The sequence below is a fragment of the Aptenodytes patagonicus genome, chromosome 3, assembly GCF_965638725.1.
Source record: "Aptenodytes patagonicus chromosome 3, bAptPat1.pri.cur, whole genome shotgun sequence".
NCBI classification, from domain to species: Eukaryota; Metazoa; Chordata; class Aves; order Sphenisciformes; family Spheniscidae; genus Aptenodytes; species Aptenodytes patagonicus.
The window spans coordinates 122,831,688-122,858,337 of record NC_134951.1 but is presented as its reverse complement, the minus strand read 5'-3'; the positions used below and the strand labels follow the sequence as shown (position 1 = coordinate 122,858,337).

The window sequence follows — 26,650 nt, the reverse complement described above, 5'->3', positions numbered from 1 at the left end:
CCAAATGAAAGAGGAAAAAATATAACCTTTAAAAGTTACGCATACCTGAATACTGAATTTGGTACTGGAGGAAATTCATACTTGATGTATGCTGGAGGGTGGAGGGGTGGAATTTTTCAGCCATTTGTATACAGTCCCGTAGGCTCTATTAACCCTGATTCCACCTGATTCATGGAAATGATCTGTCAGGAACTAAGATGTATCATCACATTAAAAGTAAAATTTGACCTTTCAGGAGATAAATAGAAATGTTTGATCTAGTATTGACAACTTGCAGAAACTTAAGGAGATTCAAGGGTTTGGAGGGTTTTTTTCCCTTTATGCGTTAGGTCACATAATCTCATGAAGAGCATCTGAGTCATTCTTGAAATCCATTGTGTGGTATTTGCTGGACAAGAGTTGAAACAATTTTTCTTTAAATTTTAAATCACATGAATTTTTTAAAGACAGATCTTGTCACTTCCTTTGGCAGAGGAGTGAAGCAGACATTGACAGACAGTGAGGGCTTCAATGCAGTTTCAAATACATCATTTCATAATATAAAGTTAACTACAGCAGACTTATGGTGCCAGAGCATCCACAGAGCACTTAGAACAGCCCCTTTCCACCCCCCTCTGCCCCCACCCAGCTCAGCAGTAACTTGTTTGTCTGCCTGTGTGACTTCTGGAGCGGTTTATCATCTCTGAGCAATCCCAGGCAATCCAATTACTTTGATTAATTTTTAATCTTTTCCAGATTAGATCTTTTTCAATAGTTCACCTTTATGAAGCTGAAAAGCATTGGTTTTCATGACTGGCAGTTTGTGTTGCCTGCCATTTTAATTGCAGAATTTGTTTAAGACTCTTGCCAGTCAGCATCAAGGCTCAAGCCTTAGACCAGCCCGCCAGCATCAGGAGGCTTTCTTTAAAAAACCAGCAGAAGGGCTGCCTCAGGCAAAAGGAACTGTGTACCAGAGCTCAGCAGCAGTTTGATATTTCTCTTCACATTAGTAATGTTTCAGGAAAAAAACAGTGCTGGAGCAATGCAGAGCAATGCAAGTAGAGGAAGGAACTCTAAAGCACTGCTGCCACAACCCTTAAAATGATCAAAATTATCTTAGGGGCGGTTTTGTTCTGAACAGCCCCGATGTATAAGAATTGGCACTGGCTTTAGAACCTGTTACTGGTATAGCTAAGGGTTCTCAACATTTTCTTGTATATCTCCTGCTGACTTGTCAGCCATATCTACAGACTTTCCTATGGCTGGTACAAATGCAGCTGAGGAGGAGCTTCCGTTCATAGGAGCAGACTGGCACACCTCCATCTGACTGATGTTAGGCTTCCTGACTTAATCTCCTTAGTCAGATCTACACTAAACAGGGCTGGAGGATGCCAAGTCTCACTGTAAAAAAATGCATACCCTGAAGAAAACAGGCAGTTGAAATATTCTGGGGGGCACTGGTCCTTTGACTTTCAAAGTGTACTTTGAAATTGCTCTTCCTTAGCAGGGGACAGAAGCAGGCTCCTTGTCTCCCAAAGGTCTCCTTCACGCAATGTTTCACACCATCATGTCTATGCCTTCCTCACTAACTGGGCTGAAATAAATTTAGACACGGTCTAGATTTCTGTGGGCTTTAGCAAATGACCTCTTAACTCAATCAGCCAAACAGAATAAAAACACAAGCAAAAAATGTTCCTCTGCCCAGGAAACCAAGGCAGAAAGCTCAGGAAAATCCATTTGCCCTGGCAGAAAGAACACTGCTTAATGTCCCTGTGTAGCAGTGAGGGGGCGACTTTTCATCATCTTTCTTTCATTGTATTTATCTTTGGCTAAAGGCTGTGTCAGGTTCAACAGGGAGCTACAGACCTGGAATATGCAGCTAGCTCTAAAAGCAGCAAAAGGTAGAAAATAGTAAGGTAGAAACCTCCAGTGGTAAGGTAATGTTTCAGGTACTGGATAGAAAAGAATCTGACAATGATTTGAGAGAGGGTTAGTAAGTCTGAAAGGGAAATGAGCCTTAAAAAAACTTCTGAATGGTACTCAAATACCCAATGTGTCATCCAAATGTTCATTCAAAATGAACTCCCTGCAGCAAAATTACATAAATTAGGGTACTGGGAAACTGATTTTTTTATATAGTTAAAAGTGTCTTTACAGGTGTGCTTCCTGGTGGCTAATGACAACAAATCGGTTAATAAACAATTTCATTTGAAAAGGCCAGCTGGGCTTATAGTAAGTATTTCTTCTGGGAAAACTTTGGGCTTAAAATTTCAAGCTCATTTAAATAAAAGTTTGCTCAGAAGAACACTGTGGGAAAGAGCAGGATGTCCATCAGCAGGTCATCTTGCTACATCCCCCAGCCCAGGAGCTAACATACCAGTCTGGAAGGGCTTATCCCCCCTGCTTCCCCCTGCAGTCACATGGACAGAAACTCTTCCAAAGGGTATCTCACAGCAGCTAAATTATGCTCTGATTCACAAACAGCATTAGATCCACTATGCTGGCCTCTGTGCATTATATGCCACAGGATGGCATTTTTCACAGTGAGCTCCCACCAATTTATTTTTGTATCAGTAGTCAACAAGCTCAAATGACCTCTGAACACCTGAATTTCTTCCTAAAAGACTTCTTGCATTCTAGCTGATTAATCCATGAAGCCAAGAGATGCCAGTTTTGGCTGAACAGCCCATTCTTCCTGAGTTAGTTTTGTGGCGTTGTGACTGTGTCATAGCCCCTGTACAGTGGGTCTTTTAAGATGCTTACAATTAATGGGGTTTGATTTCAAAAGGGCAATACCATTCCCTGCAAATTTTGGTCTCTATCAAATATAAGCAACAGCAGCCTTAGAAAAGGTTGGGACTTGGCTTACATTTTATTCCTCAAAGACTTGTAATTCTAGAACTGAGGGCTGCCTCTTCCCACACAGCTGTAGCCATGCCACATTCTCCTATTGCCTCTAATTTGTGCACATAGTTTCTAAACATTCCGTGAAAAGCAGACCACCACTGTTTTAAACCAGGAGGTGCTAATTTGCTGTGATCCCAGTAAGCAAGGCACTCAAACTTTGTGAATCATCACCTAAAATGCCATTCATTAGAGCTAACACTACAAAGAGGATAGAATAGATAATCTTACCGTCCTTCAGACAGTGGGACCCCTGAGCTGTGAGGTCTTAAATGGGTCTCCAACCATGGCACAGCACACCATGCTGATGCCATCCGTAGAACAGTTACCCCACTTTGGTCTTTTGAGCTTGAACAGCATTTTCTGAAAAGACAACAATTCTGTTCATCATTCCTACTATCAAACAAAAAGGATGTTTACATGAGAACTTGTCATTGCACTTTTAGTTAAAGACAAGGACACACAGGTGGTGTAACTGTCAGTACTGAGGGGAAGCTGCCTGCAGGCTCCTTTGTTACAATCGGCCAACTAAGATTCTCTTGCAGCAGGCGATATGCACAGCACAACACAGTCACGAAAGCCAAGTTAAACATGGGGCATGGGGCAGCACAGCACAGTCTACGATTACACAGGTTAACTGGTTTGTGGATCACTAACTGCTCCATGGGCAATGGTCTTCCTGTCAGGATCACTGCGACCACCAGCAGAGAGAAGGGCAGGTTTGCCTCCCTGCCAGCACCAAATAGCAAAGAGGTTCCTTTCTCAGTGTGGGGGTTCTGTTGCTCCTGCCGCGTGGTATTTAACTCCATCTATACATTGCACCAGGAAGGGAGATGCTGAGCCCTTGGCTCTGACATCTGGGCCCCTGAGCTGTCCCTCTCAGACAAACCAGCATGTCTCCTTTTGAGCCTAACCCCAATCATCTGTATTCCCACAGAGCCATGGACAGGCAGCAGCAGCATGCATGCTCCACCACACTCCCAGCCGTGCACACAGCAGTCAGCCGTGAGGTGCCTGGGGAGGGGCACAGCCATCATCCCAAAACACAGATGTGCACCTTCTGGGATGGATTTGCCTCATCTCCAACTAGTTTGGGGAGCACGGACATACTTTTCATCTCCTGTCAGAGCAGTTGCTTCTACAGTGCTACTCTCAGACTTCAAAAAGATTATGAGAAGAAAGCTGATTTGGCCCTGCATTTTTGACACCACATTGGAAGAACCACAAAACCTTTTTTAAAGTCAGAAATAAGGTGTGATAGCAGTTTTTCATGACTCACCCTGACACTGAGATTGTGGATTCTTGCTCTGAGTAGCTTCAAATGAAACTACCATTAGGCATTATTCTGTTAGACTAGAATTCATTTCAAGTGTGTGCAGAAATAACCAGCACAGGTTACCTGCAATAACGCTTTCACAGTTTATTAATCCCTTTCTCAGATTGATACTGAACTCCGAGAGCCCTTTAAATCAAAAAATAACTTGTGAGAAAAAAAGAACTATTAACTTCTAATGAAGCACCAGAAAATGACTCGGGCAGCAGAATGGGGCAAGAGCTTTAAATACTTCATGTCTTGCTATGGGGAGAAGCTGGGGACCTGGAGCAGACAGGACCCTCTCTGCATGTGCTTAAGCAAGCCAGACCTCCGTGATTCACACTGCTTGACATAAAAGTGCTTCGTAGTGACATACTCTGGTCTGTATGTATCTGTTTATGCTGAGATGGTAGAAATAAGGAAAAGGAGGGTGTCTTTTAGGTAAAGGTGGGATTATGGGAACTACAGGGGGAAATTCTTGGAATCATTCTGCCTGCCATGGAAATACAGGGTGAAGTGCCAAATTGCCAATGACAAATGGCAAAACCACCACAATATTCAAAAGGGGAGACATGAAGGAGCAGGATTCTCTCTGTGGCAAATGAATGGAAAGTAATGTTCACTGAATAAAAGGAGCAGAAAAAAGAAGATGCTGAAGAGGTGATAATACAAATCAAAGGGCTTTGTCAACAGAGAATAGTAATGGCAAAGGAAAGTGCTGACAATACAGCTTAAATTTGAGACTGTAGCTGTAATGGATGAGGGTTAAATTTTTTAAGAAATGCAGCATCCAACTTCTCCTACTTAGACCTCCAAAGAAGTCAGCAGGGTTTTGGAAGGATGTATCTCCTACTGAGAGACTTCAATTAAAAAGCTGCTTCATTTCCAAAAGCATTCTGCAGCTCATAGCACCCACTGAAAGAGAAGATGCACTAAGTGTATCTTTGAGTAAGATCCAAAATAAACAAGACTGCCTCTGAAAATCCAAAGGAGCAACAAGCCTGACTGAGATATAGGACATATTAAGCTCCTTTTAGATGTTTCTAAATTCAAAGGCTTTTGAATATGGGTATGAGTAAACCAGTTCTTGAGGAAGAGGCCAAATGAGACTTCAGATCTGGATCAGAGAGATTAAAATGAGGAATTTAAAGCAGGACCACTAAAGTGCTATCTGGTGCAGCTAAGAAATATTTAATAGTCTCATACAGAACACATGCGCTCTACATTACAAAACTTCTTCGCCAACAGGCCAGGAAAGCATTTGTCATAAATTATTTGGGTGTACGTAATGCAGCCCAGGAACAACAGTTTAGATTAGATGATAATCCTGAGATCTCTTTCCAAAATGTTGTTCTATATGAGCTATATATTATTTCATCTTAATTCTCTTAGAACAATATTCAGAAATAAAGAAAAACTGTCTGCCTTCTGCAATTGTAAACCTTGCCTAATAAGTATTCTTTTGTACAATGGGCACAAAGGCAGAAGCAGAAGAAAATTTCCAATTTCCAGGTAAAATCTCCAGTTTTTCAGTTTGAAAAGGCATTCCTAGAAATTCCAAGTAATTGCAGTAACATTCATTAGAGGCCGATATCAAAACAGAACATTTCAACTGGCTAAACTGATCTTTATCTCCAATTGGCAAAAAGTTTCCAAGCACTAACCTTTGCTATTCCATTTATCTGGCATAGAACAGACAGCATTTACAGTGATGTGGCTTTTCAGGAATCTCCAGAAATGGGTTTGACAGTCTTAGTCTAAAATTAAGCAATCCCTAAGAGCTGACGGGGACTATTGTGACAGGGAAGAGTCTTAGTGGAGAACGAAGACGGTAAGCGAGTGGGGCAAAGGAGGCTGTCTCAGCAACCTCCTGCCCTGCTGCCACAGCAAGGAGACACATTGCTGCACATTGCCACTGCCCACAGCTGGCACATTAGTATCAACTGAGCTATGAGTGTGCCCAGGCAGGATTTGGGGAGAAAAGCACTTAACATTTGCCTTTCGGAGGCCTTCTGCTCAAGAGAAGGGTTTGTGGTAACAAGCATTTGCTCTAAGGAAGGCTGAGTTAAAAAAAAACCACAAAGCCTAACAGACACATACAAAAGAAAAGGAAAAAAAAAAAAGTAATATTTAATAATTGAACAAAACGTTGACTGTTTAAAGACTGAAATGGGTTTTTTGTGGTCATTCATGTCATACTAGTGTGGCATCAAAACTTGTGCACAGTCCCTGGGCTGGTCCCTGCTTCCTGTACTGCCTCAAACACTGTCACTTTTGCTTTAGGTAAGATGGGCTTCTCCAGTAAGGGGTGGTAAGTGCCAGCTAGGAGTATAAACTTCTTACAGATATTTCTACATATTTCATAGACTATTGCTGAGGGCAGGGGGTGTGCTTCTCACAGAAGATCGCCATGTTAAGCTGAGCTGAGCAAAATAAACACCATGTTCTTACACGATCACGAAATGATGAACAGAGATGAAGAAAACAGGAAATACACAATGGAAGAGAATTGAAAAGTTTAAAAAAAAGAGACAAGTAAAAAGAAAGGAGCTACTACTTGGAAGAAAATCGCTGATTGCGCCTGGGTCACCTTGCACATTAAGCGAGCTCTGTGCAGCTCTGCTAAACCTTGTGTTATTCAGCTGAGATCTGCCTGAATGCCACTGTCCGCAGAAACCCGTGCAGCTCTGAAAGGAAAAGACTTTTCGGATGAAAGCACCATGTCTGCTCTTCCAATAGCGCTGACAGTCGTCTTTGTGGGGTGTCACTATGGTTGCTGACAGCCTGCTCTGCTGCTCCTTCAGATGCTTTGCCCCTTTTCCCAAGCTAAGAAGTGATACACTCAGTAAGGAAGCGGAAAAAGGTGGTAAGAGGAAAGTTAACATGATGACATAACCCATTAACAAAGTCAAACACTTCTCTGCTCTCTCCTTCTCAGGACTTTTCCATGGTCCAAGTCACCACTGGAACAGCTCAGTATGGTGGGATTACTCCTGTGTGTGCATTTTTGCCAAACTCCATCCAAAAGTCACTTTCCTCTAGTACCACAAGGCATGTTTTCACATATTAGAAAAATATACCTAACTCTTTATGTAAGCAAGTCTAGTGCCCACCTGAACATAAATGTCAGTTACACACTCTTAGATTTAGTAAAGCCCCTGAGCTGAATGTCTGGTTGGACTACTGAGCAGAAATACACATGGTTGTAATCCATGTGTGCCTTTTGCTTGTTTTTGCAGAAAATCACAGGATGTCTGATGCTTTTGTCACATTTCACCAACTGATTTGTATTAGCAACCTTTGTAAAACTCCAGCTATATTTCATGCAAAGCTTATGTAAGTCCCCTAGGATCAATTACCTCACTCAGAGTCAAATTTATTTAGCAATTAGGAAAAATTAGACAGTAGCTGGTGAGTTTGCTGTTTTGAAACAAAAGGCCAGAGACCTAAGGTCTTTTCTCAGGCTAAATGCTAGTTTTAGAAATTCGTTATTTGAAAGTCTCTAAAGAAGTACTTTACATTGCAATCTTTCTTGCATCATTTAGCCTCCAAATAACTTCCTTGTTCAAACCGTGAGCATACTACTGAAAAAAACAACCAACCAGGAATATAAATTGTTTACATGATAGTTTTCAGAATCAACTTCTCTTTCTCAGCCTGAATTCGTCAAACTGGTAACACTGGTCTCAGTGTCAGCGCTGTGACACTGTGTAAAATGTTGTGACACCATTGGGGAATCACCAGTAAACACTATCAAGGAGAAACCTTGTCCTATGCAGAAATCCAAAACCAGAATCACGTGCTCTCTACAAAATAATGGGGACTTTGAAATACAACGTAATAGAGCGTAATCATGTGATAAAATGGATGTCATACATGGGCTGTGGGGAAGGATCTCTCAGTCTCTGCAAGCTTCCCAGTGCCCTGTTCCCAGGAAGAGGAGACCTGTAGGCCACAAAGCCCCTGGGCTGGGCAATGCTGGGTCAATGAAAATCCCAGCTGTGCACCGACAGACGGCTGCCCGGGCCATACCTCAGCCTGGCCGCCCCAGGGAGCTGCTCCTTCAGCACATTTACACCAGAAGTCACAAGGGACTATGGTTTTTGAAGGCAGCCTTTGGGACTTCTTACACAGCGTCTGCAGCTGGGAAATCCTCCTGCGTATAGTCCATGGCTTTAGAGTCCTTCCACTACTGTCCCAGCCCTTGTGTAGCAGGGCAGGTTACCAGGTCAGTAATTGAGGCTCTAGACCCAGCTTTTAGCTTTCACTCTGCCCATTTGGCTGAAGGGCAGCTCTCAGGACCAGTGGTTTCACTGTCTATTGAACCGCTTCTATTCAACTACTACAAAGCACTGCCTTGCACAGCACGCGCAAATCACATCATTTCACAATATTACTAGTATTTTCTGAGGAATACCTTGACACATATAGCACAATTACTTGGAGCACGGTGGATGAACAACTGCTGGACAGAAGCTACATACCAAGCATGAAGTGCAGATCTGGAGGCGCTGTAGTTACCAGGGCTCTAATGCCAACTTGTCTTGGCAATGGGGATAGACTGTTCTGCAGCAGCTGAGGTTTTGGCCTAAAGGAACATAAATAATTGGATATCATGTTGCTTGAATAACTCACTAGATATAAGAAAGATAACAATGTGAGAGCTGAACAAAGTCTTAAAGAGATCATGCATGTTCCTAATGTAAAGCTTGCAAGAGCTCCCTTTGGTGTGCTAGCTTTTCTTAAGGGACATTTAAGGTTTATGTGACCCATTTTATGGATCTTTTAGATGTGATTCTGATGTACACTGTAAGTTCACTTTGCCTCTCCCTATACTTACTATATTTACATTTTTTGTGACAGAATTCAACAAGTGGATTGCATCTGATTTCCTCATTGTTCATTTGGTTGCATATTAAAAATCCCTTAATGGCTTTTCACCTATTACACTGACTGTTAAAAATAAAGCCAAGCAAAGTATTTGCTGTGAAATTCTCAATGCTGTCTGATGGCTCCAGAGAGTGAGGACTCTCTGGCCTTCCACAAGTTTTCTGGAAGAAATGTCACATTAGTGGTTCTTTTACCCCAGACATATTGCACATTAACAGATTTCTTTCCTTACCTCCTTTTTCCAGAGATAAGTGCCCACTAGCTCATGAAAGCCAAGACTTGTGAATGTGCATTGTAGGCCACGTATTTTAGGTTTTCTGCAAATCTTCTACACTCTTCATGACCTTCTACAGCCTCCTACGGTCTCATCCGCTGGTGACTACATAATGTGTCCCAACTACGCATCTTGGAAAATGTCAGCTAATGTGAATAAGACTGGAGGTGCAGAAGAGGACAGGGAATCTGCTGTGCATTTCCTTTCCTTCTGGAGAATCGGGAAGCAAGAGAACTGCTCCCTGGGGTGTGAGTGCTTCAGAGCAACAAGGAGGCAGCATTAGCAAAGGACACCAAGTCCTTAAGGATTCACTGCCACTTTTCCACTCTGACTAACTCCCTGAGAGGGCAAGGAAAGCTGTCAGGGGTCCTCTGATTTACAGCTATTCAATGTTTGACCCTCCTTCTGCAGGAGCTGCCACAGCGTCAGCCCTAAAGACAATAGCCATGGAGAGATACACGGAGAAAGGTCCCTGGGAAATAGTTCACCCTCCTTTCTCCCCCTCCTCTCCACTGGGAGGTTTGTATTTTGCTTCTGTGTCACATCAGGTGTAGGCAGCTGCTGCCCAGCACAGACGAAACTCAAAGAGCAAGTGAAGACCGGGGTTTTACACCTTCCATGCTCAGACTTGGTAACAAAGCCGCTCCACTGATTCGATGCATTCAGGGGGTTTAAAGCAGGGAAGAAAAAAAAAAAGGGCTGTGCTCTATTGTCTCCGTATTGCACTGCCTCTTTAAAATCAGAAATGCATGGACAGCTTCAAGGTGCCTCCCACTGAGAAAAGGCTTTAGATGCATGCAGAGAGACAGCGGAGCCATCCTCCCCTGAGCTGCAGGGCAAACCTGCTTGGGAGAGAAATGATCATTCAGCAAAGTCCTCTGGCTGCTTTCAGTGATGGTTTGTCTGCTCCTGTGACAGCAGCACATTTGCAGGGGAGAAACCTGGAGGCTATCCCCAGGGTGCCCGAGACCTCCAAGAAGATGAGAGCAACTGCAGGTACAGTTAGCTGATGGTGTTATGTCTGTTTGTGGATAGTTGGGTTGTCTTTATTTATTTTAAAGTGCGCTCTCGGTAGTTTACAGGTAAACCTGTCTGAAACAGATACTGCACCTTGCTTTGACCAACATACAGATTTTGCATCCAAGTATTTATTTAGTACTTCTCTTAAATGAATGTTCACATTTCCAGGCAGCTGTGGGGATGTCTTGTAAAGCAGTCAATTGTTTGAACTGTTATTTAGTTTCAGGCTTTGGCTTTCTGTTATTCTGCCGTTCTGCAACTCTCAGTTTGAAAAGCAACGTGGAGACAGAAGTTGTACAAGAGAGTTTCTCTTAGAAATTTATTAAGTGGTGGTACATCAGGGGCTGAGGGTGGTTCCAGGGAAAGAAGGGGACAACAGCTCCACTATGCAGATTGTCCTTTGTAGCCATGATGGACGTTGTTCAATAGCATTTGACACCCTGAAGACCGACTGCCTCAATGCAGAAAAAGTGGCAATGCCCCCTGACTCTCTTCTGGGGTAGGGTGGGACTGTCCTGACAGCTGGGAGTCTGGTGTGAGGACTCCCAGATGTGGCATGGGAAGATGCAAGAAGACAGCCCTCTCAGCATTTTGATACAGAGTAGAGGCAAAATTAGGGAGTAGATCAGATTTTTTCCCTCAGTGTGGAAAATAAATCAATTTTTAACATTTGGTACAAACAGCAGTAGAAAGAGGGGAGCCTGCTGCTTCCCGCCTTCAAAAATTCAAGGTACTTTGTCTTGCTTAAGGAAGATTTTCCCTTTCACCTCAAGAGCCTGTTTGTGGACAGCAAACTCTCCCTGCGACCGGCAGATTTGCCTTCACAGCAAAGCCCTACAAGCTGGTTCATGGGACAAAATCTTGTCTATGCAAAGTGGCAGAGCTCCACTGGTTTGAGAGAAGCAATAATGGATTATGCTGGCTGAAAATTTGGTCCCCCTACCCAATTGATGGCTGCCAAAAAGGAAAGTGCTGGCTTCGCTATTTTCTTGGGTCTTGGCAACTGTTACTTAATTAAGAAATGTATTTAGAAGCCAGGACATCAGTTCTCCTTTCATTCTCACCTACCACATCGCTCTTAAGACATTTAGCATAAAGCAAAAACTTTGTCCAAAAGGCACATCAGATACTTTTCAGCAAATTGAGGTGTCATCTCATTTTAGGTTTTTTTTACCTTGCACAGGGATGACAGCACCGTGGGCTTGAAGGCTGGTGGAGGTTTGAACTGGATTTTACACTCCTATATTGTCACTTCACTGTATGCTGAAAACAAAATTTCATCGTTGGTAAATAAAACTTCTGGGTTTAACGACTGAAGGGATTTTATGATAACAGAAGCATCCTTTCACAGGGTATTTCTTCCCACTGTGCACAGCCAGCAATATTGCTGTGGGGCAATAAGGTGGCTATTGCTTTCCCTCAAGCACAGTATTTTTGCTATAATTTCCTCTCAGGAAATGTTTTCCTCTTTTTGTTCCCGCAGAAAGAGATAAATGAGGCTGTTGCTCTATAATCTCATGGGGACAAAGACAAGATGACTCACTGCTCAGAAGGAAACTTTGGATGAGGTCTCTCACCTGCTGCCGTTGTGCCCAGCCACCCTGGGTAATTCTAACACGAAACCAAGGGCCAGCCAAGCCACATGTGTCAAAAGAAGACAGTCATGGCCATGGAGCAAGCTGAACATAACCCAAATGCTACCGTCAACCTCAACTTTGCTGCAATCTACAATCTCCACGATGGGGATTTAACCTCCTTGAGAAACTTCTCCTTCCCCTTCAATTTCAGTTACAGTGATTATGACCTGCCACTGGACAGTGAAGACGACATGACCAAAACCCGCACCTTCTTTGCAGCCAAGATTGTGATCGGGGTGGCTCTGGTTGGCATCATGCTGGTCTGTGGCATTGGCAACTTCATCTTCATTGCTGCTCTCGCCCGCTACAAGAAGCTGCGAAACCTCACCAACCTGCTGATTGCCAACCTGGCCATCTCAGACTTCATTGTGGCCATCGTGTGCTGCCCCTTCGAGATGGACTACTACGTGGTGCGGCAGCTGTCCTGGGAACATGGCCATGTCCTCTGTGCCTCAGTCAACTACCTACGGACTGTCTCCCTCTATGTTTCTACCAATGCTCTCCTGGCTATAGCTGTTGACAGGTAAGTGGGGTGCTATGACTGCACAAGGAGATGGCCAGAGCTTCTGAGGTTGGCTGTCCAGATTTCTAGGTTTTTAACATGCTCAGCTGTTCTGCAGGATTTGCTGATGTCCAGGTAGGTACTATGCAGACCTGGGTATCTTGTTTCATAACAATTTAATCACATGAGGTCGTAACATTACCCAAGAGAAAACTCAGTGGAAATTTCTTGATTGAACTTTTCAGGTGAAAAGAATGTTGATTTATTAAAATGATTTTTTTTCTCATAAAAATACGCTTGATTCAAGTGTAGGAGAGGATTTATGAAATAAGGAAAAGAGGAGAAAGAGAGAGACAAATCGGAAACCCCCAGAGATGAGGGTGTTCATCAGCACTATATAATCCTGATCCAAACCATACATCTCTAAGGAACCTTCACTACTGGCCTAAACAGCTTTTCTGAGTCTAACCTTTTCTATAAACAGTGACGTAAATACTCTACAGCAAGAGAAATAGTTGACTGGTGATACAGAATTTGACAGGTGGGTTTCCAACAGGGTTATTGCCTTACAGGGTATTTCTTTCTCCCTCTAAGGTATTTTTCCCAGTTTTTGTTTTGGTGTGAAAGAGAGTAAAAGATAAGACTTCTGTCTAGCCTGCAAAATAGAGTTCTTATTCTGTGTCATGCTGTACTGAGAAAACCCAACAATCATTAAGCTGACCATTTGATAGTACTGAGGTCTTAGGATGCTTGGGGAGTGTGGCCAGCACTCTCCTCTCCATTAAAAGAATCTTCTCTCAATATTTTCCTCTCCCTTTACACGCCTCTCTGAGGATGGCACAGTGGCAAGCCAGAAAAGACCCACAGGTCATTTATGGCACCCATATTTATGGCATCGTCCAGAAAATGATAAAATGCTACACCAACCCAGTTTAGCAGAGATTTTCCTACAGCCTTCATAATGGGGTAAGCAGAACATAATGATATCCACCTGCTATACTACCTGCTTTATGCTGCAGTCTTGAGATATTTCTACATCTGCCTCTCACTCCAGGTATTTTAACAATATAATTTAATTGTATTCTTTCTTATGACTCCTGTTCTCTTAGCCTCGTGCACCACGGACTCTGACGGACCCAGGCGCTGAGGATTAGCTTCATGCTGACATAAGTCTGACTTGACTGACTCACAGAAAGCCAGAGACCGGCAGAGTAAACTCTTTACACAAAGGCCATCACAACAAGTCATCTTTTGTGTACAAACACAATATACATCTCTGTATACCCTCTGCATATACACACTGTATGATCCCCACCCCCCTTCCCTTTTTTTCCAATTCCTCTCGTGTGCCATTTTATGCTCTAGTTTAATGTTGCATAGTTTTTGGTACCTGATCCAAAAGACAGCCCAGGAGCAGTTAACCCTGCTGATGATTGTATAGATACAGCTTGTGCACGGCTGATTCAGCTGTTACTGACGTCAACAGAAATCTGTGGAAAGAGTCTGGAGAAGTTCAGAGATGGTTTGCCTGGTGTGGGGGAAAGGACAATCAGCTCCTATGAAACAAATCCTTAACAAGCGTCTAACAAAATAACCTTTGAACAGCAGCTGAGGACTCAGAGTTAAGCTTCTAAATGCTATCATGTATGGACTACAATTTTCTATTACTTATCTTTTTCAACTTCTAAAAAAATTTCTTGGAAAGCTCTGCTAGTGCATCCCAGGTTGATGAAGTAACATGGGTCATTGAGCCCTTATGCCTGCTAAGAAATCAGAAGATTTCTAGCATATCTCCTCACGCATCTTTAAAAACAATCCTGGAAATGATTAATCACTGGTTTGTTGTAAGAACACACTGTTTTGGTTTCACTGCCTTTTTTTTAGTGAGCTTTTGACTTGGTAAACAGAGAGAAACCTCATTCATTTAACAATCAACTATTCCATGTTGGTTAGGTCATGTGGATTGTTGACTTCGGTCTCTAAAAAGAATTGGGTCCTAACAAAAGTCTTCCCACGTTTAGATCATTTAAAAGGGCTCACCTGTGTAGAGAGGGTAAGCCTGACCCACAGGATTTCCCTTGCGTAGGACTCTCATCTTCCTTGATGTCTATTCATATGAATTGGAGGAATTTCACATATTTAAGGCCACATCTACACTAGAAAATAATGCCATGTGAAAGAAGAGGATCTGAAGAGCAAGAGTTCGTGCTAAGGGTCCAACGTCCATGCTGTAAATATTTTGGGGCGTTTAACTTTAGCTGGGTCTCCCAGACTGAACACCCATGGGCACTTGGTGTGTTTTATGTACACTTTTGGAGAACGTCTTCCAGGGCAGTTTCATCTGAACTCAGTTCATGTGCTCCAGGACCACTCCGCAGTAACAGCCCAAGTGCAGTAAGCAATGACAATCAGGAAATCCGCCACAAAAGCTCCCTCCTGACTCTCTTGTAGAGATTTACTCCATCCAGCCAAATGTTCTGCTGAGCGGATATGCGTACTTATGAATGCATACACATACATTATCCCACAACCTTATTTCCACAGGACCCAACCTAAAAATAATAATTTATCCGCTCTACAATGAGGCTGAGTAACTCTGCTGTCCCTTGACATCTACCCTGCACTATTAAGAGCGATGAACAATTCATCTGCTTCCAAGATCTGGCTGATGAAAAGTGCCACTGACTTTCCATTTTATTTTAGAATGAATATATCCTGTGGATGCTATCTATGTATAGAATATATACAGATAGAAAAGCCTCTGAATGAATGAGAAATTCCACTTTTTGAAACAATCCTTTGTGTTAAATACAATTGTACTGGGAGCTCTGGATTGTCTCTGATAAAAATCTCCTTTTAGCAGAAATACCCTAATCTTTCTGGGACAGCGTACTCTAACGTAAGCTCTTCTTACATGTATAGCTTCTTAAAAAATCAACCCCCTTGAACTCCAATCAAACAAAAAACCCCAGAGTGAATGCCATTTGGTCCTAGCCCCTTTTTAACTAAATTGAGAGCAACTGATGGATCTTGCAAGTAATGTACTTCCATTTCTCCACACTTCCTTGTGAAACACTGCAGTACACCTTGCAGCTTTACAGTCATAAGGAGTGCAAATACCTAACTCAAGTTTTATGGTTTGGCATATTACTTAACACAGCATATTTAAGATTAATTAGCAATAGTCACCTCCAACAGACTAAACAAAAATTTGCATGGGCAGAAAATGGATACACAGTCCTTTGGTAGTGGCTTGGAAACATGCTCACCTATAACCATTCATTAGCATCAGCTTCAGCTCTTTGCACCCCATGGAATTACCAAGAAAATAATAAAAACACTGTTACATATATTTGACTTCTTGGTAAAAAAAAGCATATTTAAATAGTTCTCTGCCTAGGGAAAACATTTTCATGTTTATACATGTTTGTCTTTTCACCTGCACCTGACTAGATGTATATTACTGCATGTTTCAAACTCTCACTTGAACATGTGCTGTCCACCAAAGAATTTCCAGATGCTGTATCATGGCACGTCCTGGATACAACATCATCTGCATATTGTGCTAGGTCCTGCAAACATATTTGTCAGTAATAGGACCATTCCCTCTCTTTCTCCTCTTCCAGTCCTTCCATAACTCCCAAACATGTGATCTGTGTTAGAAGTTTGTGATACAAAATTACAACTTTTTCAGTTTGATCTTGTTAACAGGTGGGAGTTTAAGACTGAGGTCTTAAAACCATCCTCAGACACCCTAACGTACGCTCAGATTTTCAGATTGCCAAGTACCCACTGTCCTAACAAACACTTCAGCCACTCGCTCCAGAGTTTCTGCCTAGATTTAGGAACTTGGCTCTAGGCTGCTACTTCAGAAAATTTTCTTAACTCTCCCCACAGACAAATCTGTCAGGCTCTCTCCTTAAGAATGAGAGCAATTTCCTTCTGCCTAATTCTGTCCACTTGTATTTTGAAGTGTGTTCTGACTAATAGCGTTTTCAGACTTCATTTTGAATGTATTTGTCTGTTCTAGGTATCTGGCCATTGTTCACCCACTGAAACCACGCATGAATTATCAAACTGCAACCTTCCTAATCGCCTTGGTGTGGATCGTCTCCATACTTGTAGCTATCCCATCTGCGTATTTTGCTACTGAAACAGTGTTATTTATAGTGAAAAACCAGGAGAAAATTTTCTGTGGTCAAATTTGGCCAGTTGACCAGCAGATGTACTACAAATCATACTTCCTCTTCATCTTTGGCATTGAATTTGTTGCACCTGTGATTACGATGACCTTGTGTTATGCCAGGATCTCTCGGGAGCTTTGGTTTAAAACCGTACCAGGATTTCAGACCGAACAGATCAGAAAGAGGCTTCGATGCAGAAGAAAAACTGTTATGGTACTGATGTGCATCCTGACTGCCTATGTTCTTTGCTGGGCACCTTTCTATGGCTTCACAATTGTCCGTGACTTTTTCCCCACCATCTTTGTGAAAGAGAAGCATTATCTTACTGCTTTTTACATAGTTGAATGCATTGCTATGAGTAACAGCATGATAAACACCATGTGTTTTGTAACTGTAAAAAATAACACCATGAAGTATTTCAAGAAGATCATGTTGCTCAGATGGAGATCAACATATAATGGAAGCAAATCTAGCACAGATTTAGACCTAAGAACAAGTGCAATGCCGGTCACAGAGGAGGTAGACTGCATAAAACTGAAATAAATTTTCTGCAGTTTCTAATCTCACATATTTTGGAGCGGGGGTAAAGAGGAAATAATGCCTCCTCAGAAGCTTCTCCCTTGTCTGTGGGAATACCCACCATTGGTAAAAGCCCTTGAAAAGCAGCCAACTATGCATTTGCATGAGAACTCTTTTCACTGGACTGCTGTATAATCCCGTAACTCAGACTGATGCTGTGCTTCAGTTCACCCATCTGTAAATGTGGGATGTAGACACTCATTTTAGTTGTTTAAAATTTAAGGTGAACAAAAAAAGTCTATGAATGCATTAAAGCATATTACAACGATGGAAGAGTTGATTGCTGATCCTAGCAAAGATGCCTCTGTTTCTTCTTAAGAGAACTCTCTTAGCCCTTTTGAGCTTATCATTTGTACCTTTAAGCTATTTGGTGTCCTTTTCCTTCTGCTCACAAGAGGAAGGATGGCAAAAAAGCCCATTTTGCTTCCTGTTGCTCTTTATCCTCTCAGTTTACCCCTCATGATGAAGCTCCTTGAAGTCTACAGACCACCAGCTTTCTATTATCAATGTGCAGCATGCTCTTATGAAAGGCACGTTCTCTACAAAGCTAAATACTGCTTCGCAGTCTAGTGAAAACCTCAAGTCTCTTCCTGTGGCACCTCGTTTAAGAATATTTTATCAACATTCCACTCTGTAGTTTTATGTAGAGTGTTACTCTGTTTATTACGTATTTGGAAATGCCATAGCTACATATTGAAGGGACCTGTTCCCTTCTCTCACCTCCAGGCACCCTATGGCCAGCTTCTGCTGCCTTGAGTCACTGAGCTCTTCACAGAATCAATCACAAAATTGTAGAGGTGGGCAACAACAGCTCCGGATTGTCTAGTCCACCCCTCTGCTCAAGCAGGGTCAGCTAGAACAGGTTGCCCAGGATTTTGCCCAGTTGGGCTTTGACTGACTCCGGGGATGGGGACTCCACAGCCTCCCTGGACCACCTGTGCCAGTGTTCAACAGCCCTTGCAGTAAAAAAGTATTTTCTTCTGTTCAGACAGAATTTCATGTGTTTCAACTTGTTTTTCAGTGGGACCCATATAAAAGAATAGCATGTTAGTGGGAAAAAATTCACCCTGCTGAAGCAGGCCTGGACATCTTATCAAGTCTGCGTATACCTTCTAAATAAAGTACAAGTAGGGCCAAAATAGCATAGAGATCTTGAGGCGATCTGTCCTTCTGCAAGCAATGGAGACAGACTCTAGGCTTCAGCAAGCCAATCACTAGTTGAGTTGAGTAGCTCGTTGTCTGGTCAAACATGAGGCAACAACTCAAGATGAATTCTGCACTGCCTCCCCCAGTGCTGTTTTTACTATTCTGACTTTGTGCAACTCCAGGATGGATGTTTCTTAACTGATAATCATGACGAAGCAAGTGACAGTAGCAGTAATACCTACTCATTTAAACTACACATAAGATAGCATGGACTTCTGTGTATTGAAATCAAGTCTTTTCTATCATGATGACAAATGCTTCCTGTTTTAAAGTATGTGGTACCGCCTACTTTTGGAGTAAATGGCTTTTGTAAATAATTTGTCTATTTGTGAATTTAAAGTGAGCAGCAAATCCTGTTAATAAAACAGTAAACATGGAGTCAATATCAACATTGTGAATTATTTCTGATATTTTTTCCCATAATTTTCCTACCCAAGTGACTAATGTGAATTATCCCATTTCCGCTGAAGAAAAACTACCAGGCTGACCAATTAAATTTAATGGCAAAAAGACATTCAAATCCATTAAAGTGTTCAAATCCTCTCGTCATTAGCTGCTTTTAAAAAATCCACCTTGGAGAGGATCTCATAATTTGCTCTGTTAGGCAAAACAATTACTGAAATCAGTCTTCAAAATGACATTTTTTAATAGGGATAAGTACTAATCCATTTGTTTCCCAGCCTGCCAAAGAAATTTAAAGGACCAGAAACTTGCAGTATTTCATCATCAAGATGCTTAATCTTGTAATTTCTCTTGAAATCTCATGGTTTGTTCTGAAACTATGCACCCATATTTATCTCCTGAAACCTGTACTAGTTATTGGGGATTAGCTAGCAATACTACCTGTTATTAGAGTGTCCTGATACTCCTTCCACCTATTTTTCCTAAACTTTCCTTGGTGCAACAAAGCCAAACAACTGACAATTTTCCACACCTGGAAATCCACCTCAGGCTGAGTTATTTAAAAAAAAAACAACTCAACTCTCAGCAAGCAATACAGTACCAAGCAAAAACTGGGGGAAAGAATTGCTTTAGAATTCTGGAAATCACTTTGAGAGCTCCAAGAGAACTCTTCTGGTCCAGCCTGCCCAGTGTGCTCAGCCATCGCCACATCCCTGTCCCTGCGAAGCAGCTGCCACAGCCCCTATTGCAGATTTAGGTTTTGCGGTCTGCAACATCGCTGTATTTTGACATTTTGAGGTCTTCCCTGCAGCAAAGCAGTATTTCAGCCTGAACCACTGGATAGGGCAGGAGAAAAAGCTGTGCTTTGCCCTCAACTGCATTTGTTGTGAGCATCTCCAGAAAGAGGGGAATTCCCACTGAGGAAGGGTGGCGGTCCCCTGTTCCCTTATCAGAGCAGCCAAGGAGTCACATCGCCCTTAGCCTCTGTCTGCACGAACTCCAAACACCCCAAAACTGGTCACAGTCTTCAATTTCAGGGACCAACGTCTGCTCCTAAACTGAGCTCCAGCAATCAGGGGCCCAGGGCAGCGAGCCCAAGGGCCTTGCATGGGGACAGAAACCCCGTGGAGCTTTTTTGTCCCCACAGAACTCATTTTGTCTAGGGAGTGACAGGGTATGGCCCCCTCCATTGGCCAGGGCCGGCCTGCCACCCATGACTGCACTTAAATGGAGAATTTAAAAGACTCTTAAAGTCACTTAAAAACTCCCTTTAAGTGCAGAAGTGTGCAGCGGGGACAGGCCCTGACCCGAGTGGCTCCCTCGGGCAGGGGGGAAGCAGGCAGGTCACGGTCCAACCAGAGGAGCTGAGGGAGGGGGCCAGACCCACACTCCCTATAGCTTAAGTGAGTTGTGCAGGGAGAAAAGAACAGAAAGACTTTTTCGTACCCACACAACTCAGGCTAGGGAGCGTGGGTGCCAACAGGTGCTCCAGAGATGGGTGCTCCCTGTCAGATGGGGGCTACCCGGCTGCCTCCTGCCCAGCCCCTCCCTGCAGAAACACTTTCTCACTTACACTGATTGGCAACTTTTAGTGAGGGAACTGAATATGGACTGCACTTACCTGGAGCTCTGCTTGCAAGAGCCATGCTTAAACAGAGAAAGAAAAGCACAAGCTGGGAGGAAGGCAGCATCTGTCACAGAGGAGAAGCAGCCCCTTGCAGCACAAGCTCTTACCCACTGGAAGGCAGTAAAAACTGCAGCAAGACCTCCACGGCCGCCAGCTGCCTATTATTAGCTCCAGTGGCACAGCAGCAATAAGGACTTCACCATGCAGGAACTGTGGGATGTGTCAAGGATGAGAAGCGGGTGGGGGTGAGGCATCCTCCTGAGAGCTGTTAGCAAGGTTTAGATAACCATGCAGTAAATAAACCAGATGCCACCGTGTATCAGTTGTGGCTTGCTCCAATTTTTATTGCTAAAAGCAAAAACGTGGTGCTATCACACCGGATTCCTGCTCAGCTGTCCTGTTGTGGCACAGCTCCCAAAACCATAGGCTTGCTTCCTTCTGCAGCAGCTCCTCCAGGGATAACTGAAGGTAAAATCCAGTCCCTGCTCCTTCATGCTGGCTCTCTGAAAAACAAAAGAACAAGTGTAACTGGAAACTAAAATGGTGACCCCGAACGGCTAAGAGAGGATTAAGAAAAGTTATTCTCAGCAACGGGCACTGAGAAAATAAAGTATGTATTTTAGTAAAGCAATAGCAGGAAAAGAAACTCCAACCCTTGTCCCTCTACCAAAGGAGGATTACCTGCAAGACCCCAGGCCAGGATGGGTCACAATAGCCATGACACGAAATTTCCCTGAGGACTGACTGACTCACTCGGGAGCTCAGACTTAACTGTACTCCTTCTTTCAGCCTGGCAGCCTTTCCTGTGGCAACAGCACCCTCCAGCTGCTGCCTCTGCAGCACAACATTACATGCCTACTGCATGGCCCTGAAAACTGCACCAGCTCAGCCACCTTGGTGACAGGGCCATTCAGATATTCCCAGGATTCCCATGCCTCCAACAAGTAGCAACAGATGCTTCAGCTTTGGGCACTTGGTCACGTAGGCACTTACCCAACACTTCCGGTGTCTGCATTCTCCCTCGCTCCCTGTGTCAGCAGGGCTGTGCTTGGGCTACCCCCTTTGAAACACTCGACATCATCTGTGCTGAAAAAACCCACACCATTGAGCAGAAGAAAGCAGAACTGAGACAAGACAGACACTACTCTCGTAGATTCACCAGAGATCCTGTTCTTTCTTATGCTCTGTTAGGAACCTGTTCAACAGATTCCACCCTAACACGTATCACCAGGAAAAGCCCCAAAACCACCAATGAGACAGGGATCACTGCAGCTTCCAAAGTGACCTTCCTAATATGATCCAGAAAAAGAGAACGAGGGACAAAACCTGATATAAAACCACCAGAAGAATCATGAATAATGAGTACCAACACCAAGCACAAAGTTGCTCAAAGCACAAAGTTGCCTCCCTCAAAACCAGAACTGGGTAAAACTGATAGAAGGGAAGACACAAAGATGGTAACATTCCCTGGAAAAAGACATACCCGAGCTCAAAAGACCACTGAGGAACATAAAAACCCTGTGTAAACTCATCTGGCCTGCTCATCTGCTGGTTCCAGAAAAAAAAATGTGGAAGGTAACACACGGAAAGTACGCATCACAGGAAGCACGTTGAGGCACAGCAATAAAATCTGGGCATTTAGCACTCCAAAAAAGCCAAATACTGAAGCGCTCCAAAATAGCTGGGAGGTGGAAAGCTCCAAAAAAGACACGCATTGAAGTGCTCCAGACACTAGGGCGCTGAATGGCTACTACAGGGCCAAACGTTGAAGCGCTCCAATATACACCAGGCGTTCTAGAATACAAGAAAAAAGTCACAGGGTAAAACACCCCGAAAAGAGCCATGCATGAAGGCCTCTGGAAAAGCCAAACGGGGAAGCGCTCCCAAAAAAACGGGTGCTGAAGGACTCACCCAGGACTACATAGTGATACACTCCAAAAAATCCCGGATGATGAAGAAACCAAGAGTCAGACAGTGAACAACCACCTAAAGAAGGGCACTGAAGGACTCCTCCAGGACAGCGCAAGGAATGACTCCAAGAAGAGCCAGGCAGCATGGTGAAGGACTCCAAGAAGAGCCAGGCGGCACAGAGAAAGACTCCAAAAAGAGCCAGGTGGCACAGAGAAAGACTCCAAAGAACAGTTGGGGCAGCACAACGAAGACCACAAGCGGGAGGGGCATGGAAAAGGACGCCAAAAAGAGCCTGGTGGCACAGTGAAGGACGCCTGTGGTACAGCACAGTGAAAGACTAAGAGAAGAGTCTAAAGAAACAGTAAAGGATGCCTGCAGGGTGGCACAGTGAAGGACTCCAAGAAGAACCAGGCAGCGTGATGAAGGACTACTCTGGGGTGGTGTGATGAAAGAATCCAAGAACAGCTGGGTTGAACAATAAAGGACTCTAGGGTGGCGTGATGACGGAATCCAAGAACAGCTGGGTGGCGCGTGATGAAGAGGTCCTCAAGCAGTGCGTGACGAAGGGCTCCTCCGGGACAGTGCAGTAAAGGCCTCCTCTGGGGCGGCATGATTAAGGGACCGAAAAAGACCTACCTGGTGAGAAAGTGTGCGCCGCCGGGGCAGCGTGACGATGGGCCGCAAGAAGACCTAGCTGGCGTGATGATGGGCTCTTCCAAGACCTGGCTGGTGCGACGATGGGCTCCTCAAAGACCTACCTGGCACAACGATGGGCTCCTCAAAGACATGGCTGGCATGACGATGGGGTCCTCAAAGACCTGCTAGTGCGACAATGGCCTCCTCCGGGGCAGCGCGATGATGGGCTCCATGAAGACCTGCCTGGTACAACGATAGGCTCCTCCGGGGCAGCACGACGATGGGCTCCATGAAGATCTGGCTGGCACAATGATGGGCTACTTCCAGGGCGGCGCGACAAAGGGCTCCAAGAAAACCTCGCTGGCGTGACGATAGGCTCCTTGAAGACCTCGGCGACGCGACGATAGGCTCCTCCGGGGCGGCGCAACGATAGCCTTGGCCAAGACGGCGCAACGATGGCCTGCAAGAAGACCTGCCTGGCGAGATGATGGGCTCCTCTGGGCTGGCGTGACAATACGCTCCTCGAAGACCTAGCTCGCGCAGCGATGGACTCCTCCAGGGTGGCATGACAATTGGCTCCAAAAAGACCCACCTGCAGCGACGATGGGCTCCTCTGGGGTGGCGCGACGATGGGTCCTCGAAGACCTACCTGGCGCAATGATGGGCTCCTCCAAGACCTGGCTGGCAGGACGATGGGCTCCTCCAAGACCTGGCTGGGAGGACAATGGGCTCCTCAAAGACCTGGCTGGCAGGACAATGGGCTCCTCCAAGACCTGGCTGGTCCGACAATGGCCTCCTCCGGGGCGGCGCGGTGATGGGCTCAAGAAGACCTGGCTGGTGTGATGATGGGCTTCTCTGGGGCGCTGTGACGATGGGCCGCAAGAAAGCCTAGCTAGCACAACGATGGGCTAGAAGACAACCTGGCAGGCGCTAAAATGGGCTCCTCCAGGGCGGTGCAACGATGGGCTGCTCCAAGACCCGCCTGGTGCGACCATGGGCTCCAAGAAGGCCTCGCTGGCGTGATGATGGGCTCCTCCGGGACGGTGCGACGATGGCCTCGGCTGGGGCGCCGCAACGATAGGCTCCAAAAAGACCTACCTGGCGCAATGATGGGCTCCTCTAAGGCCTGGCTGGCAGGACGATGGGCTCCTCAAAGACCTGGCTGCTCCGACAATGGCCTCCTCCGGGGTGGCGCGGTGATGGGCTCAAGAAGACCTGGCTGGTGTGATGATGGGCTTCTCTGGGGCGCTGTGACGATGGGCCGCAAGAAAGCCTACCTAGCACAACGATGGGCTAGAAGACAACCTGGCAGGCGCTAAAATGGGCTCCTCCAGGGCGGTGCAACGATGGGCTGCTCCAAGGCCCACCTGGTGCGACCATGGGCTCCAAGAAGGCCTCGCTGGCGTGATGATGGGCTCCTCCGGGACGGTGCGACGATGGCCTCGGCTGGGGCGCCGCAACGATGGGCTCTAAGAAGACCTACCTGGCGCAATGATGGGCTCCTCTAAGGCCTGGCTGGCAGGACGATGGGCTCCTCCAAGACCTGGCTGGTCCGACAATGGCCTCCTCCGGGGTGGCACGGTGATGGGCTCAAGACGACCTGGCTGGCGTGATGATGGGCTTCTCTGGGGCGCTGTGATGATGGGCCGCAAGAAAGCCTAGCTAGCACAACGATGGGCTAGAAGACAACCTGGCAGGCGCTAAAAGGGGCTCCTCCAGGGCGGTGCAACGATGGGCAGCTCAAAGACCCGCCTGGTGCGACCATGGGCTCCAAGAAGGCCTCGCTGGCGTGATGATGGGCTCCTCCGGGACGGTGCGACGATGGCCTCGGCTGGGGCGCCGCAACGATGGGCTCCAAGAAGACCTACCTGGCGCAATGATGGGCTCCTCTAAGGCGTGGCTGGTAGGACGATGGGCTCCTCAAAGACCTGGCTGGTCCGACAATGGCCTCCTCCGGGGTGGCGCGGTGATGGGCTCAAGACGACCTGGCTAGCGTGATGATGGGCTTCTCTGCGGCGCTGTGACAATGGGCCGCAAGAAAGCCTAGCTAGCACAACGATGGGCTAGAAGACAACCTGGCAGGCGCTAAAATGGGCTCCTCCAGGGCGGTGCAACGATGGGCTGCTCCAAGACCCGCCTGGTGCGACCATGGGCTCCAAGAAGGCCTCGCTGGCGTGATGATGGGCTCCTCCGGGACGGTGCGACGATGGCCTCGGCTGGGGCGGCGCAACAATGGGCTCCAAGAAGACCTACCTGGCGCAATGATGGGCTCCTCTAAGGCCTGGCTGGCAGGACGATGGGCTCCTCAAAGACCTGGCTGGTCCGACAATGGCCTCCTCCGGGGTGGTGCGGTGATGGGCTCAAGACGACCTGGCTGGCGTCATGATGGGCTTCTCTGGGGCGCTGTGACAGTGGGCCGCAAGAAAGCCTAGCTAGCACAACGATGGGCTAGAAGACAACCTGGCAGGCGCTAAAATGGGCTCCTCCAGGGCGGTGCAACGATGGGCTGCTCCAAGACCTGCCTGGTGCGACCATGGGCTCCAAGAAGGCCTGGCTGGCGTGATGATGGGCTCCTCCGAGGCAGCGCAACGACAGGCTGCAAGAAGGCCTACCTGGTGCAACGATGGGCTAGACAAAGACCTGCCTGGCAGGACAACGGGCTCCTCCGGGGCAGCGCGATGATGGGCTCCATGAAGACCTGCCTGGTACAACGATAGGCTCCTCCGGGGCAGCACGACGATGGGCTCCATGAAGATCTGGCTGGCACAATGATGGGCTACTTCCAGGGCGGCGCGACAAAGGGCTCCAAGAAAACCTCGCTGGCGTGACGATAGGCTCCTTGAAGACCTCGGCGACGCGACGATAGGCTCCTCCGGGGCGGCGCAACGATAGCCTTGGCCAAGACAGCGCAACGATGGCCTGCAAGAAGACCTGCCTGGCGAGATGATGGGCTCCTCCGGGCTGGCGTGACAATACGCTCCTCGAAGACCTAGCTCGCGCAGCGATGGACTCCTCCAGGGTGGCATGACAATTGGCTCCAAAAAGACCCACCTGCAGCGACGATGGGCTCCTCTGGGGTGGCGCGACGATGGGTCCTCGAAGACCTACCTGGCGCAATGATGGGCTCCTCCAAGACCTGGCTGGCAGGACGATGGCCTCCTCAAAGACCTGGCTGGCAGGACGATGGGCTCCTCCGGGGTGGCGTGGTGATGGGCTCAAGACGACCTCCCTGGCGTGACGATGGGCTTCTCTGGGGCGCTGTGACGATGGGCCGCAAAAAAGCCTAGCTAGCACAACGATGGGCTAGAAGACAACCTGGCAGGCGCTAAAATGGGCTCCTCCAGGGCGGTGCAACGATGGGCTGCTCAAAGAAGGCCTGGCTGGCGTGATGATGGGCTCCTCCGGGACGGTGCGACGATGGCCTCGGCTGGGGCGCCGCAACGATGGGCTCCAAGAAGACCTACCTGGCGCAATGATGGGCTCCTCTAAGGCCTGGCTGGCAGGACGATGGGCTCCTCAAAGACCTGGCTGGTCCGACAATGGCCTCCTCCGGGGCGGCGCGGTGATGGGCTCAAGACGACCCG

At 46.1% G+C, this 26,650-nt stretch overlaps 1 protein-coding gene across 1 annotated transcript; it reads left to right on the top strand.

The window, feature by feature from the left end:
- Nucleotides 1-11,936: 11,936 nt before the first annotated feature.
- Nucleotides 11,937-17,402, top strand: PROKR1 (prokineticin receptor 1). Its single transcript, XM_076335593.1, has 2 exons — nt 11,937-12,542; nt 16,552-17,402. Exons 1-2 carry the CDS (start codon nt 12,025-12,027, stop codon nt 17,246-17,248), a joined length of 1,215 nt encoding a protein of 404 aa, XP_076191708.1. The 5' UTR covers nt 11,937-12,024; the 3' UTR covers nt 17,249-17,402.
- The last annotated feature ends 9,248 nt before the right edge of the window (nt 17,403-26,650 follow it).

What these genes read in the sequence shown, in the direction of transcription:
- PROKR1 (XM_076335593.1), top strand. Translation starts at nt 12,025, where the DNA reads ATGTGTCAAAAGAAGACAGTCATGGCCATGGAGCAAGCTGAACATAAC. An exon ending in CTGGCTATAGCTGTTGACAG is followed by an intron (nt 12,543 to 16,551) that starts GTAAGTGGGGTG and finishes TGTCTGTTCTAG; the next exon opens with GTATCTGGCCATTGTTCACC.